Source organism: Hyalella azteca, unplaced genomic scaffold, assembly GCF_000764305.2.
Source record: "Hyalella azteca isolate HAZT.00-mixed unplaced genomic scaffold, Hazt_2.0.2 contig14296, whole genome shotgun sequence".
NCBI classification, from domain to species: Eukaryota; Metazoa; Arthropoda; class Malacostraca; order Amphipoda; family Hyalellidae; genus Hyalella; species Hyalella azteca.
Genome location: NW_025944187.1, coordinates 1 through 17,034, shown reverse-complemented (window position 1 = coordinate 17,034; position 17,034 = coordinate 1). Strand labels below are relative to the sequence as shown.

Genomic DNA, 17,034 nt, shown 5'->3' with positions numbered 1-17,034 from the left:
GCAGGGACGCCCATCGCGCCGCGCTCCTGCGCAACGCCATGCACAGCAACGCGGATCTTATAGGTAATATATTGATTTTATAGGTAATATATTGATATATATATATATATGAACATTGCTCTATATAGGTAAATTTTTTTGTCCTTGTGACGAGTTTAAGAGCTTGTGATCAATTGCTGATGTGCCACCTTCGTCGTCATCCACCGTCTAGGCAACGTCATGCACAGCAACGCGGATCTTATAGGTAATATATTGATTTTATAGGTAATATATTGATATATATATGAACATTGCACTATATAGGTCAGATCCTTTCGTCCTTGTGGCGAGTTTAAGACCTTGTGATCAATTGCTGATGTGCCACCTTTGTCGTCATCCACCGTCTAGGCAACGTCATGCACGGTACCTAACGCGGATCTTATAGGTAATATATTGATTTTATAGGTAATATATTGATATATATATATGAACATTGCACTATATAGGTAAATCCTTTTGTTCTTGTGACGAGTTTAAGACTGTGCTCAATTGCTGATGCGCCACCTTCGGCGTCATCCCCCGTCAAGCTTATTTACGTTACTGTCTCTGAATGGGCCACTCTGCAGGGCAGGGAGGCCCAGTGGTTACAGTTCAGAGTACCAAGATTGGCGCTGAGAGGCGCGGGTTCGATCCCAGCTCTGTGCGCCAGTTTCTGGTCAGAATCGGCGAGGAGGCCGGGCGGTTAAGCACAGCAGAATTGTAGCAGTGAGTTGCGAGTTCGAGACCGCAAAATACTGTGAATGTTCTGCGATGTTAAGAATCGGCGACAGTCCGACGGCCTACTAAACGCTGAAACCGCTATTATTATTATTATTATTATTATTGTTATTATTATAATGAATATTAGTAGATTCACTGCTTCTCAATTATTTAGTGCCCTGAATTTATTTACTTACTGCTGAGTTAGTTAATGCTGCGTGTTAATTAGTGTATCCGTTCGTACGTTTAAATAAATATAATATGTGGAAAACATGTCAGTGATTAACTAACTCACCAGCTATTGATTGCCTGCTGCATTCCATTGTATTTGATGATGCGATACCAGCCGTCCGTGAGAAGTATAGTAACTCGTGTTTAATATTAGAGTCTTGCTTTGAAATTTACAGACGATGAGGAAAAAATTGCGACGAGAATTTTGGTAAATTATTACGCTGGTGTCAAATGAGGAAGCTTGGTGTGTTGGGTTGCAATATTCATGGAAGTATGGGAGAAAGTGTGATGAATATCTGTGATGTGTAATAATTTTATACGAGTATTTAATAGCTTTAATGTCATATTAACCTAGAATTTAAAATTGAATAAAATTCACCATATTCTCATTGCAAGCGTTTGGGAGACAATCTCCATCATCAGGTCGAAATGTCAATAATACAAGCATAATTAATTTGATTACTAAAGTTAATAAGTGGTAATTAAAACCTAAATTTTTCAATAAAAAGAGCGGCGTAATGTTAGAACCTAGCTATTAAAAAGTTGAATGAGTTCCGAAATAGTGGCATTGTTCACATTAGCTTTCCGTTTATACCAGGACTATATAGAATCTTCAACTCAGAAGTACTACTGGATGTGGAGGCTAAAATTTAAAACACGAATATTTTGTACACAATCATAACTCATGGTTAAAATTGAGATCGAAGTCGGTACCGTACGCAGTTTTTCAGTCCTTTTTTCATTTCGAACAAAGACGAAGACATCGTCGATGCAGCACAATTCAAGCTTGATCAGTTCATTCCTCGATTTCCTATTTAGCACATGTAGGATTTGGCAAAAACAGGATATTTTAAATATTTTATTACGATATTAATACGTAGCCGAATTCAAACTACAGAAAATATTCGTAATTTTAATCGCTGGGCTAAGAAACAGCAAGACTACAAATCGTGTCCAAACACAAACGCTGGCTTCGCAAAATAGAGAGCGTTGAAGCTATACTAAATAAATGCAGTTCATAATTTCAGGTCCCCTAGCGTGATGAACTACTGACAAAAAGACGAATAATTTCTATGAAATATTCCATAGATTCAAGTCAGATAACCCAATTCTTTGACACGCAGGATCAGCAACGCATCTCGATCTTATCTTTGAGCTGATGCTCGTCCCAACTGTAGAGCTTCTAGGCTTCTTGCAGCTCATTCTTAGCACAAACAATCCTATCCTTCACTTGTTTATTCTGGATCTTCAACTGGTCCACATCCGCCTCAAGCTCCTTCATACGACACGTCTTCTCTGCAAGCTGCTGCTGCAGTTCAGGCTCCTCGTAGTTGGCTTGCTTCAGGCATCGGCTCGCATCATCGACGTGTTTGCGCAAGTGTTCCATGCGCTGCCTCTGCTTGCAAATATTTTCTTTCTGCTTGCTGATATCAGCGTCTTCAGCTCTCATGCAGCGCATGATGCTGTTCTCCTGGCATTCGTATATTGCTTCACACTCGTCTAGTTGACGCAGTTCGTTCTCCATAACAGCTTTGTGTTCTAGCAGGAAATCTATTGACAACGACTTCTGAAGATTACCGAACTTTAGTTCCAACATTTCTGCACTCATCAACTTGATATCTGATTCCAGGAAAGATTCCATCGCCGACAGATCATTTGCTTTCAATTCAGCCGAGAGTTCATCTTTCATTGCCTGTTCTTGGGCAATCAGAACGTCGAGTTGCTGTCGCATTTTTGTTAGTTCCTTGTTCCTTTCACTCTCATTTTTCTCGGCATCATTAGTAAAGCAGGTCAATTCTTACTAGACCTCTTCCTATCGAGCTGTGACTTCCTTGATTTTCTTCTTAAGCTCAAGCATTTCTTCATCGTGGAACTGTAGCCTCTGCTAAATTTTTTGCGTCTCTAAAACTGTTCCAGCGGAGACGCTTTTCTGCAGCCGGATCTGATTCCTGATTTATTCATTACTTGCGAGTTAGGCTTGGTATTTTTCTTCAGTCATTGATTGCTTGCCTCCTTTATTTGTTCTCACCAGAGCTTCAATGTAATTCGTCTTGCGTCCGCATGACGTTGAAGAATCGTCTGAAGTACTGCCTCTCGTGCCACAAGTTTCCAGCTCTGGAATGTCTCGGCTCCAAGTTCCCGTAGTGCTCAATTCTTCATAGCAGCAGCGAGCGCTCGATGAAAGTTTTTCTGAATTCATTTTTGTCGGCTTCTTTTGAAGAAATCTCCTATCCAGATTGGTTAATTTTTCTGATGTCGATTTTCTCTTGTCGATTTTGAAATGAGTGCAAATTTTCATTAGTTGATTTTGAAACGATTTATGTGCAAGCATTGGGTATTGTGGATACAGCTCCAAATTTAATACCTAGAATTACTCAAAATATTATTTCTAAGTCCTGACGAATCCGGTGGTCTGTAAGTTGATAGAGAGGGATTCGATCTTCATGATGAGAGAACCTTAGCTACCGCTAGTCTTGTAGCGTCGGGGCACCGCATGTCGCATGACGATGCTGCGCAAGCTTCCAGTGTCGCGCGAGTGATGGTCTTGCTGGGAGCCTCCTTCGGGTGGTTACTTGGTCCTCAGGGCCCATACTTTCAAAAAAAGTTAAGAGATCGTAAGTTCATCAGCCAATCATTGACGGCTTTTCAGACAAAATCCACCAATCGTAGACAAGAAAATAGAGCGTAAGTACTTACGTTCACTTAGTTAGTTTTGAAAGTGTGGCCCCAGGACTGGAGGTGGCTAGTTAGACGGCGGCTCACAGTGGTTAGGGTCAAACTGATGTAGTTTCTTTCTTAAATGATTCCACGGCCTTCTTTATTGCAGAAAAATGTAAGTTGTTGCTCAGGTGTTTGTGAAGCTGGTTTGATGTGAGTGTTGATCTTTATTATTGCGATGGAAGTAAGGTAATAAAAGTGTGATTGGTAATAAATTACATTGTTGTGCAGGTGTATGGGTGATAAGTTACACTGTTGTGCAGGTGTATGGGTGTAACTTACACTGTTCGTGCAGGTGTATGGGTGTTAACTTACATTGTTGTGCAGGTGTATGGGTGTAACTTACATTGTTGTGCAGGTGTATGGGTGTTAACTTACATTGTTCGTGCAGGTGTATGGGTGTTAACTTACATTATCCGTGCAGGTGTTGGTGGAGGTGGGGAAGGGGGTCTGATGAGCCCCAGCATGGAGCTGGCTGGGGAGCAGATGATGGCGCGTATCATGGCTACGGGCGGCATAGTGGACAGAGACGAGAGGAGACGAGGCAGCGTAGCGCTGGGCAGGATCACGCCCCTCGGCAGGATAAACGAAGACGACGAGGAACGAAGTCCTGCCAGTGCCGACCACAGCAAGGGCGACGGCGAGGATGACGAGGGTCCTGACCATCGTCTGTGCTCAGGTCTCACCATCAGCGAGGAGAAGATGGTCGTCATCAAGGAGGGGAAAGTCATTGAGATCGAGAGTGGTCAAGTGCTTCTTGAAGGGCAAAAAGTTATTGATTTAGAGGAAGGGAAGATGGTCGAGCTCGCTGATGGTAAAGTTGTGGGCCTCGAGGGCGGTAAACTACTTGAGTTTGAAGGCGATAATTACATGAGTGATAATTACGGCGATGATAACAGCAAATTCCCGGTGCATGAGCGCTATGTCATGGGCGGGGGCGAGCAGTATTCCTACAGCCGCGACGGCTCCAGGAACAATAAACCTATGGCGTATATGGGCGATAAATATCATGGCAACGATGGTGGTGGGGTACTCAAGCATTACGATAACAAATATCGTGACGAGGAAAGCTATGACAATTTGTGCAAAGATCAATACGTGGGCGCCTACACCGAGCAGAGCCTGTACCGCCACCAGACTGAATACGACCAACTGCCCTACGCGGCCTCGTATCATCGACCTCCTGCCAACTTCGCTGGTCCCTCCATGGGTTACGGACCACCACAGAACTGCTTGTCCATGCCGCGTGGAGGCCAAAATTCCAGCCATTGTAGCTCTATGACAGGAAGCCTCTACGCCCCTCTAGTTGCCAACGCTCCTCCGCCCGGAGGCCACACAACTCCAGCACAATACAAGAGTCTGTCAGGCGCCGGCCCCTACACCAGCCCTCTTCCTCCTCCCGCTCAGCAGTACTTGCATATCAGTGCACAGCGGCAGCAGCAGCGGCAGCAGCAGTAGTGCCATAAGAACAATTAGCTGTAGTCAAGCTGCCGTACAGGGAGAGCATATAACGCCATAGATGACAATCCTTCAAACAAGGAATTGGATTCAGCGCGTTGGACTCTCTTAGTTTGCGAAGCGCTGTGGCCATGATTCCTGTATGCCATTATCGGTACAGCGATCCCTCGGTAATGGATTCTAAGTATTGATATTTTTGAGTTAGTATAGACATAGCGCCCAGCCTGTGAGCAGTCCGATGGGACGAGCTGAGAATGTGCTACCTGAAATGCAGAGCTCCATATCGTTGCATCCTCGTTACTTCATTTCAACGTTGGTATTGTTTGTACGTTCTTCAACAAACCTTCTACTTGTTGTTGCAAGGTCGATGTCCCACTTTAATTTTTGTACAGATAGATTTTCGTGCCCAGTATTGAACAAGCGATTTCTACTTCTTTCCGTTGGTAATGTTAGGAAGCTAATAATGTACGTAACTAATTTTATTCTAATTTATGCTGTGGTGCGGATTATGCGTATATCATGACCCTACTACGAAGATATTGTCAGGAAAATTAATCATTTCGTTGTGGATACAAAACATGTCTCTATTGTTAGTGCAACTAATCTAGATTATATTGAAGAGAGCAGCAAATTGTGTTTTATCTCTCAGGAACACTTGCAGAGCTGATAATGCGTATCCTGAAGATTCTAAGCGTGTTGAGTGTGATGAAACCGGTGCCAAAAAATCATCGAATTATCAAACCTGAGGAACCTCACTGGTTGCCACGAGCTCCGTGTCTCTTGGTTGTATGGTTAAATTTGCCCTCACATAATCAGAAAATAGTATCCCTCTACACATCTAATATTGCTAAAATCAAATTCGATTTAATTATGAGTTAGTTGAACAATTTGTACTGTGCTACTATGCCTGTGGGTTCCATCTCGCCGGACTGATCTGAACATTGAACTCGGTCGCTGTCTCAATAATATAAATTTTGGTTTGAAATCCGTTGCCTGCAGGGATTTGATGCTTTTTTTCCCATGCTTATTAACTGTTAAGTAATTGAATGTATACAGAAAGTATTATGGCGAGAATAATGACATGATATTACTTTTATGAACCTTACGAACGAGGCGTTTAGGGGCTTCTCATTTTATTGCATGGATTAAACGCAAAGATTTTTTCTAGTGTCAGTTTTTGTGTTTGCTTTTGAATGTCTTCAGGTCTTCTAGTCTTTGTATGATATTTACTATGCTCATAGCTTCCCTGTTGTGGGCATATGTTCTAAATTAGTTTAATTACGAATAATTAAGCTTATTGGGCTGTAAGTTTGAAATGATCTTTATTATGTTATTGGTGCCGTGTTGGAGCTTTGGCTTATCAGATTAAGTTCACGTAGAATGAATCTAACGTCTAAGTTGTAATTAAAGTTTTTTTTTGCAGTGGTGTTAAAGTTTTTTTTGCGGTTGTGCACTCTTTTTTTGCATTCACTTTGTCTCTATTTGAACTGTTCACCAACTTATTTCTGAATAAACTGAGTCGCCGTTTTGCCAGGAAATTATCTGCCGTGTATATTTTTAAATGATGTCTGAATATTTTCTGAACACCGCTGTTTGCTCTCATTGTCCGCATTATCCAATTAAAGACACAAATTTGCACCCTCACCCGCTTTCAGCATCGTATGCGTGAGCCTAGATACTTAATTTTATGCATGATAATTTAATACATTACCTACTATATTTTATGAACAGCTTAATATAAAAAAGTTCTCTTATCTTGGAGGCAACACTTTCTTCCAAATGTACTTCCATATAAACTGCAGCTTTAACAAACTTAGTTTAAGTGTGATTCTTTTTTTTAAGTCTAACTGCGAGATGGAGAGCTCATTTAACTATGTTCTTATTAAGGAGAAAACTCTTAACAAACTAGAATCTCTTACACAACGTTTGATCTTCTTTCCCTCTTCCATTCCTGCCAGCATTTGTATCTTATTTGTAAGGCTCTTCGTTATGGTAAGATATTGGCGATGTTCCTTTGCCTCTATATGTTCTATCTTTTCTATTGTATTCGTTTTCATTTAGACCAATTATTTGCTTAGTTACTCCATCGAATTATTTCAAATACTTTCTGGGTCTTTGATTCGCATTAGTTATTGAAGTTATGCTCAAAAAATTATTCTTGAAGCTTATATAAGTGCGTATTTCTTAAGACAACAGAACGAGATTCATCACCTACATTTCAGCCATGACCTAATTCTGCCTTGCAGAATACCTCAAATTCACTCTAATATTTATCAATAATCTATTTCAAGTCTAAAGCGAGGAATCTCATCTTCTGCCTTCTACTAACATGACTTTCTTGAGAGACTTTTATTTACTCTAAGTTAACATTTTGCGCCCTTAAGTGCATAATAAGGAGGAGTCGTAGTAATTGTTTCGACCAAAGTTTCTGTTACAGATAACCGTAGTACTAATTATCCGACCGTAGTAGTTTCGACAGATAACCGTAGTACTAATTGTCAATACTTTATTCTAGACTTCAAGACACCTTACTAATTGCTTGTGGCGAACTCTCAATCGTAATCAATGATCTATTGTTCACTCATAACTACTTAGAAAGACTCATTGTATTTCTTGAATGAGGATTAGGATCACTGATTGCTTGAATCTAAATTCGACTGAAGAACAGCTAAGAAAATGTACGTAAAATTCGCCATATCTTTATATCTTGTTGTATTGTGCCCCGTTTAATTTGGATCTTAGTAACTTACATAAAATACTGAACATTATTGAGGGTTGTCTACTTATAACTCATTTCATATCGTCCTTGCTGAACGTTTGCCTCTAAGATTTATTTCGCAGCAAGTTTCTGATGTTAAGTCTCGTGTGCTACTGCCATTTGCTCTTCCCCTGCGAGGCGTGTCGATGTCACTTAAGATCTAAGCTGCAGAGCTTTCTATGTGCCAATGTGCAATAATCTCACTAGTTTGTATAAAGAGGATTCTTTGCTCTATGATTCCATGTGTCTGAGTGTCTTTACATAGTTTTAAGACCTCCATTTTTTGCTATCGTCTTCGGATCTTCGTGTAAAGTTACGTTTATTATTGTGCCTGATTCTCATGAGACGGTAGCAGAGAATCAGCGTGTCGGGTGCGAGGGACTGGTAGCTTTACTGGCGATGCGAGAGCTGAGTAGTGATGGACATGTTTAGAAATATCGTGGCTTCGTCAAGGGGATTGATGGCGGTCGAAAGTTGCTTCAATATGGTGGATTTTCTGACAGAGAACAGGCTGGTGGGCGCATTTGTCGCCACAAGTCTTAACCCCAACTATAAAAAAAAATATGGTGGATTGGTGGTGTTTGGTTGACGCTTATCGGTAGTGGACTGATGGTGTTTGAAAGCAAATTTAAGTTGGTTGATTGGTGGCTGCTTCAAGATAGTGGAAATAGCGATGGCAGTCTTGAGTGATAAAGGATGAAAGCAGAGGAGTTAGCGTGAAGAGCGCTGCCCACCACCCATGCGTGATGCGCGTTCGTTTAGTGATGTACCATTCGTGAGCGGTGTCCGTGTGGGGTGGTATTCATCACCCTTCTTGTGATGGTTGCGTAACGAATAATTCTTGATTAATGTAATTAAGTGTAATGATGTTCTTTGCGTGAATGATGATGAGTAACCGAACGTTCTTTACTGCTGTCTTGTGGTGGTGCTGTTACAGAGGCACTGTCTTCATTTGCCGCCACTCTTGTCCTAAATTGGTTGACTTGCCATGGCTGTGGTGGTGCTAAAATAACCTGCAGTGATGATGTGTCACGTCATTGGGCAAAGAGTGATGGACGCCACACCTCCAGTGATGTTGTATCTCAGTATAATTTCTTAGGCTAGTCTCTGTAGCTCCAAGCGAGCCCCCACACCACGCTGACGAAGGGACGTCGAAAGCGTCGCCTAATGACAATACTTATAAAGCTGATATTTTGTGCTGAGTTTCTTATTGTGAGATACACGCATTGTGCGCAGGATGTTAGTGTCTGAACCAAGCTGATCGCGGTAAATTATTAATGGATCTTTAGTTTCAATAGTTATACGGACATTATTTTGTGGTCACTAAAAAAATAGTTGTCAATAATGATCTTAGTGTCTGAGCCAAACTGATCGCGGTAAATTATTAATGGTTTTTTAGTTTCAATAGTTAATAGTTCACACCAACGATGGGAACGGTTGCTGTATTGCTCAAGAGCTTGTATAACATAACGCAGACTAGAGAAGTGAGCAAGTAAGTCATTTCTTTTCGCCACCGTTTTAATCGAGCTTCTCAAGTGAGAAACTCTGTCTAGTGCTTCTTAATAGATTTATTGTGTAAATAAATTTGAATTTTGATCTGCAATATAGCATCTTCTGCTGTTGTAGTGGCTGCACGAGTTTGCTGACCTTTTCAGAAACTCGAGAAATCTTCCTGTTGTTGATGTCAGGATTAACTTTCCGTTTCTGAACGAGAGACAATTATTGCGGCAAAAATATATTCTTCAACCCTGTATAAAGATTGAATTATCATATTCAGTCACAGCCTTTAAGTCTTGCTGTGTTCTATTAATTACGTCCCGCGAAAGAAGAAATTGTTCCCATTCCACATCGTCGTTAATAAATCATAACTAAACGTTGGGAGAAATTTAAATTCTCTATCTGCGCTGATGTCGTCGTCTTCTTAATGGCTTGCAGTCGTGGTCGGTGAGCGAGAGTTTGATTGGAACTAAATTCGATGTTCTAGCTTCCTCCTACGCCGGGCAGTACTGCGGCTACTGGCTATTGATGTTTGTCTTCACTTACGAATTTCATATGAGCTTCTATTTTCACTAAACTAACTTATTGAACGATAACTCATTGACTCAAACGCGACGTGTTTAGGTTATATGCTAAAGATCAAACCAGATATATAATTTTTGAGAGGCTGTTATCACTTTTTCTTAACATCGAATCCAACTAATTTATGCTAATACTAAACGTTCATGTCGCTGTACGGACATGGAACAAATTTTTGTAAAGTTTTGAAATTTAACATATATGTGTGAGGTTCTAAGAATTATAAGTCTGTTACATGAATTTGTATTGTAGGCGTCATCTCGTATGGAGTTATCTTCTGCAATGATGCTAGACAATTTTCATGTAAAATATCGACATTTTCCCCTGGCTATACTGTTATCAACTTGATTCTAAAGCCTTTGCCTGTTACCGTGTTCATTTGGTGTCGCTGCATTTCGGATATCTTCGTTCCTAAGTTAATTCTTATCTATGTACGAGAAGATAAACCCACGAAATTTTCTTTGGGAGCCGGACAATCGGAGCCTTCGGAGGCGTATTCTTAAACCTTATCCGAACCTGGGGCCATACTTTCAAAACTCGCTAAGTGAACGTAAGTACTTATGACTTATTTTCTTGTCTATGATTGGTGGATTTTGCTCGATAGGCCGTCAATGATTGGCTAATAAACTTACGATCTCTTACCTTTTTTTGAAAGTATAGGCCCTGACATATGGTATCACCTAATTCCATACGCATTCAAATTTCAACGCAGTTACTTATTCGTATGAATAAAACATGATAATCTATATACGAGTCTCAACTCAATAGTCTGTTGAAGACTGTGCCGCCAAAGACATGCGTGTAAATATCTTCTGTAGAGCATTTAATGTAAGGTCGATATTCCAGAGTGTGTATACCAGAGGTCTGTTGTAAATACCTCTTGTTTCGTCACTGATGCTGTCGAGACTTGAAACGGTAACGCTATGGAGACTTGAGACGGTAACGCTATGGAGACTTCAGACGGTACCGCTGTGGAGACTTCAGACGGTAACGCTATGGAGACTTGAGACGGTAACGCTATGGAGACTTCAGACGGTACCGCTGTGGAGACTTCAGACGGTAACGCCATCGAGACTTCAGACGGTAACGCTGTGGAGACTTGAGACGGTAACGCTATGGAGACTTCAGACGGTAACGCTGTGGAGACTTCAGACGGTAACGCCATCGAGACTTCAGACGGTACCGCTGTGGAGACTTCAGACGGTAACGCCATCGAGACTTCAGACGGTACCGCTGTGGAGACTTCAGACGGTAACGCCATCGAGACTTCAGACGGTAACGCTGTGGAGACTTGAGACGGTAACGCTATGGAGACTTCAGACGGTAACGCTGTGGAGACTTCAGACGGTAACGCCATCGAGACTTCAGACGGTAACGCTGTGGAGACTCTTCAGACGGTAACGCTATGGAGACTTGAGACGGTAACGCTATGTAGACTCTTCAGACGGTAACGCTATGGAGACTTGAGACAGTAACGCTATGTAGACTCTTCAGACGGTAACGCTATGGAGACTTAAGACGGTAACGCTATTGGAATGGATGGAAGTGCTTCTTTGCACCTAAGATGTTCAGTCCGCAAACCAACTTCTCTCTGTATTAACCTCAATTGTCGGATAAATTATTTATGATTTTTCATGAGGCATATTAAGTGTTTCTCTCTTGTTCGTGCTCATGTTTCGTTGGTTCCCATTCATAAAACTAAGCTTAATCATGTCTCCTCGCTGTTAAAAAATGTGTATCGGTTTATAACATTTTCACTGTAGTCTTCATTTCCAACAAGGCGTCTCTCTATTTAGCGATGTAAGTTATTTTTCGAGGCAAACGTATCGCGGAGTACTCGTTACTATTATCATTTCACTAAAATTCATTGACTTAGAAATTGAGTGCGCACTAAAACGCGTATGTATAACGAGAACTTGTCGAGGCACTGCACATTTAACAGCGCCTAGTGACCGCAGTTTGTGCTCCAGATTACATAACAAATTGCACCATTCTCATGTAGTTAATAATGCTATACAGTACTACAAAATTTGATTCCTTTGTGAATTTGAGAAGGCTTGTTTTACTTGCGTGGATCAATCAATCCATACAGGTTTAGTTCCTCTCACATTCGTTGCTATAAATTGTTGTATAAAAGATGTTTGAGGCGGACAAGCCTTGTATGTCCACGAGTAAGAGTCTGGAATCGCCTAAAATAAGAGTCTGGAAGCGCCTAAGATAAAGAGTCTGGAAGCGCCTAAGATAAGAGTCTGGAAGCGCCTAAGATAAGAGTCTGGAAGCGCCTAAGATAAGAGTCTGGAAGCGCCTAAGATAAGAGTCTGGAAGCGCCCAAGATAAGAGTCTGGAAGCGCCTAAGATAATCAGTTGTATGGGGAAACTGACTGAGCAGTTGCAGCACCTTGAGCTGCGTGACGCTGATGTAGCGTCGGGTGTGGCATCTCCTAGGTATGTTAACTAGCACAGACGCCAATTAATAATTTGAACCCCCACTCGTTTTGGGTAATGAGTTTTAAGTTCTTCGGATTCAATCTTGAATTTCCTAAGTGAATTTATTTCCTGAGATAAAGGTAATGTGCTTGAATATAGCCACTATAAATTTAAGTCGAAGCTATGTTCTGTATACCGTCTTTACTTGTGATTACCTGTCGCTTGAAGACTGCTAAATGCGCGCCGATAATTTCAGTGCCGTTTATTAACAGTGAGTTATTCCTTCTTTCACTGCACGTATCCAGGCGCTGCTTACGTGCACGAGCTGAGCTACGTATCTGCTGGCCTGTCTTGTTAATCATTACCGTATCCCGTATCTTAATGAATGGCAGTCAGCCCCACTGTTAAGAGCAAAAGTCTGCCAGACGGTCGCGGGCTTGTATTCGGTTGATAGGTTACCGGCGGCAGCATTTTCCCTTAGGGTACGCACACAGTGAAAGCAGGTTGCCAGCGTGCTGGTTACCTGCTCAGGCTGGCGCCTGAAACCATAGAATACAGAAGCAAATTCGTACAGGTTTTCACTGTGAACACTTACATTATTATCCTATGTTCATTCTTGTGGCAGGTTGGAGCAGGTTGCCCGCGCGGGCAAACCTGCTTTCACTGTGTGCGTACCTTAGACTGGTGTGACCGTTTCGTTTTGTAAGGCTGATTGTCTCATTGGTCACTCATATCCTTCTAGCTGGCTGTCTGTTTTTTATATTCTTTGATCAAATATAGTACATTGGCATCCACAATACATGAAACTCAGTCTTGATGGCGCTCAGACGAAACAACCTTTTCGAAAAAATCGGAAAGTCGGGCGCATAAAGGTTTTTACCTCTGACTTTGGAAAGCTTATTGATACTCGATTTGTAACTTCATGCTCATATCTTATAAATGATGTGTTTTATTCTGAAGCTTCCATTTTCCTGTTGTGATGATTCTCGCAGATATTGTCATCAGAGTATGTTGTCGCGTTCAGATTTTCCGATTAGGTGTTTCTTCTCGTTTCAATGTCTTTGTGTTCGACATGGTGTGCGGCGCTGACACCTGACTATAGCTGAAGCCAAGGCTTAAACTTGTAAGACTTTATTGTTTGCTGTCGCTGTGTGTGTTATTTTACTATTATGCTTACATGCCCTGCATTATGCGTGTTTGGAATGTTTCCTGTCCGAGCTGTCAATGAGAGATAACCTGAGGGCTGTTGTGGGGGTTGATTGTCGCAAGTGTTGTACGGAATGTTGAATTGGGTTGAGTTGCCAAGTCTTGTCGAAATAGTTTCATTTGGCGTTGAGCTCTAAGATATTATGCTCGAATAATTACATTTGCATTTAATTATTTTATAATTTTATTTCGGTTGAGCTGCTCAGCAAGGCAGAATAATTCTCACTCGCTGTATCTGTGGAGCGGTTGCCGGTTGCTGCCTTTGTACAAGGTTAGGTGCGTGGGCCTAGGCAGGCATTAAAATTTAAATTAAAGTTAATACTCAACTAATTTACACGATTGTGTTTGATATTTGTCTTATTTTAATTTAGACCAGATTTTGACTGTCGGTTTCAAAAAGTTTATCTCAGTACTGTATACGTTTTGAATAGTTTTACATTCCTTTCGTGTTGGTATGATATCGCTGTGCAGGAACAGCACGTCATTATTTAACGTACGATATTTCTGAATGCATTTGTTCAAACATTCCAATTGCTTCATTTTTGCATTTTTATAGTTCAAATCTAAACTTGTCTTGCAAAGGTTCAAGGAATGTTCTGGCAACAACAAACTACTAACATTCTAATAATAAAAAGGGCCAAGAAAAAAATGAGCTAACCCCATGACTAACTCAGGCTTTCATGCGATTTGGAATCATGAATTTTTTGTGTTATATTTATAATAATTGACTCGGAATGTATATGCGATAAAAGTGCACTCGTCTGTCTGACGGGGGAGATGTCTTTGGCCCTGCTCTACCTCCTCGTTATGTGATGTGATAACGGTGCTCATGTCGTTCATAAATGAAATTTCCGAGTTTCCCCCGATGGATTTTATTATTGTCACTCTGTTACTTAACTGTGATGACGTTGTGAGTAAACTTGCTATGTCATCTAACGGAGAATAAATTCATGGCCAATATGACTTTGATTTTCCATTATACAAATTCCATTATACAAAATGCATTATACAAATATTTTCCATTATACAAATATCTGCTAAATTTTTCTCTACAGTTAGGTTAGTTCACTACAGAAGGTCTATAGTATCTGAAATTTAGAGTCCTTCCTTAAGTGTCAGGAGAAGGAGACTACACCAGGCTTCTTTAGCGCCAAAAAATTATATTTCGTTAAGTGCATAAGATCGTAATATAAAGTATCGGGAATTATCCGTAGACTAATTTCAGTTTGAGAACAATATTGCATTAAAGAATAGAAGTAAATGCTAGTGACATAAACCGTAGACTTGCATTTACTGACATGAAATTATAACATTTTTTCACGCGAAATTCCTGATTTTGTCTTAATCGATCATCAATTTAATAATATGTTCTGTCGAAAATTGTGCTGGTGTCATACATTCAAAATGAAAATCTAAGTAATTCATGAAGTCCAGATTAAAATTTTCTCATTTTAAAACACATTCAGCGACAAAAAACTAACTATTCAACTATACGCAGAAAAATTACGAAACGAATTAACGATACTTAAATATTACACGCTTTGCACAGTTGGCAACATCTCTTGAAAATGGCGGTCTGGATCTGGAGGATTTATAATTTTCAATAAATTACGTTTGTTAAATTTTATTACATTCTATGTTTGTATGGTCAAGAGGCAAAATTAATGGTATTTACCTTACAAATATTATCATTTAATATTTATTTCTCTTTCTTAGGATCCTGATTGAACGCGCTGAGGACATTCTCAAGCAAAATCTAGCAACCTCCTCCCCTTCTCTTAAGGATGAAAGGCTTGCTTGAACCCGTAACAATGGAGACTATGGAGTCGACAAACAATCAAAGCTAAATTATTGCTAGTCTAAGGCCTACTTGAACTTAGTTGGCAGGAGCCATTTCATATTTTTTTAATTCTCTCTCACACTGCTAATATTTCTTTTGTCGTTTACGGATTGCCTGTGTTGATTGTTGAACAGTGTCAGTGATTGCTTACTTTTAGAGAAAAAGTGTTAGACTAAAGACTAAGTTGGAGACTGGAGTTACTGACTCAATTTCATTTCCTTCATGATTGATCGCACATTTGTGTTGTATCACTTGTATGCTCTAATACTAATACCAGTGAAAACTGAAACTCTTCTTGGTGAGAATGTGTTGTACCTACTCACTACCTAGCCTTAGCAGACAAATGAGACAAGCTTTACTGCATCCTGTTCCTTCTGGCGAACTGGAAACCTGACTGTGGTCTGTGTGTGCTTGCAGTCTTTCAGATTTCCAGTAACTTTGAAGTTATTTCTCATGTGCAATAATTTCAATCCAAATGTGTTGACAGTGTTGGCACAATCTTCTGAAGATGTACCTAAATTTTGCTGCCGATATGTTGCCAAATATATTTTGATATTCACCCACTTTCTGCACCCTGGGCCTGGGCCAGAGGGTGCAAGCAGTGTCACTGAGTCACTCTAATGCCAAGATATGGATTTTTAGCGCAATGTGTTGCCAGCCATTTCAAGATCCATCGCCTGGTAATTTTTAATAAGAAAGAACTGCAAGCAACTTAGATAGTATATATATATCCCTTACTTTCCACAAACCGCAACACTTGCACACATCACAACTGATTTCTGGACAAGCTTCACTGCATCCTGATCCATCTTGTGAACCTTACTGTGTGCGCTTGCAGTTTTTCTGATTTTAATTTCAATCCAAATGTGTCAGCAAGATCTTCCAGGAGGCGTAAATTTTGCTGCTGATGCCGCCTGATGCTTCACCAAATATCTTTCAATATTCACCCACTTTTTGAACCCTGAGAATTTGAATTTGGGATGGTGAAATATCAGAGATTATAAACATTTGCAATATATAATTATGCATGTAAATATAATACTGAATAAAAAATCAAGACTATATGTTCAATCTATATTTTGCTACTGTCAAATGTCATGTAAGCAAAACTGCACAACTCAGCAAAAACTACACATACCTTGCTGCCTGACAATAAAACCATGTAATGCTAGTCTATACTACAATTTGTATTGCTTAATAACCACACAAAGGCTACAAATTTATTTTAATTTTGCTATAAAGATGTGTTTCAGTTAAGTGTATAATATAAATCGTTGCCATTTAATATGTTGACCCCAAAGTGGTACATATACGTACCACAAAGTGTATTTCTCCATGACGTAGTGGTACATAATTCTGGGTTGCCAGATAAACTAAAAAATGGCCAAGTCTGCAAACGTAAGAAGGCAAAAAAGGCCTATAACTTACTATATACTAGTATATTTGTAGGTTCTGGTGTAAAAATTCAATTTTTTCAGTTTTTAATATTAATTAGGATGTAATCCTACCATAAATTTTAGCCGGCCAATGCAATTGAAAAACAAAAACTAAATCGCGTAATTAGTCCAAAAAAAAGACCCTC

At 40.2% G+C, this 17,034-nt stretch overlaps 1 protein-coding gene across 1 annotated transcript; it reads left to right on the top strand.

Annotated features, from left to right (window-relative positions):
• The first annotated feature begins 7 nt into the window (after positions 1-7).
• Positions 8-10,543, top strand: LOC108664760. The gene is made up of 2 exons (XM_018151434.2): positions 8-63; positions 4,112-10,543. The coding sequence occupies exons 1-2, from the start codon at positions 39-41 to the stop codon at positions 5,143-5,145; spliced, it is 1,059 nt and encodes a 352-aa protein (XP_018006923.1). The 5' UTR covers positions 8-38; the 3' UTR covers positions 5,146-10,543.
• The last annotated feature ends 6,491 nt before the right edge of the window (positions 10,544-17,034 follow it).

What these genes read in the sequence shown, in the direction of transcription:
- LOC108664760 (XM_018151434.2), top strand. Translation starts at nt 39, where the DNA reads ATGCACAGCAACGCGGATCTTATAG. An exon ending in CAGCAACGCGGATCTTATAG is followed by an intron (nt 64 to 4,111) that starts GTAATATATTGA and finishes TTATCCGTGCAG; the next exon opens with GTGTTGGTGGAGGTGGGGAA.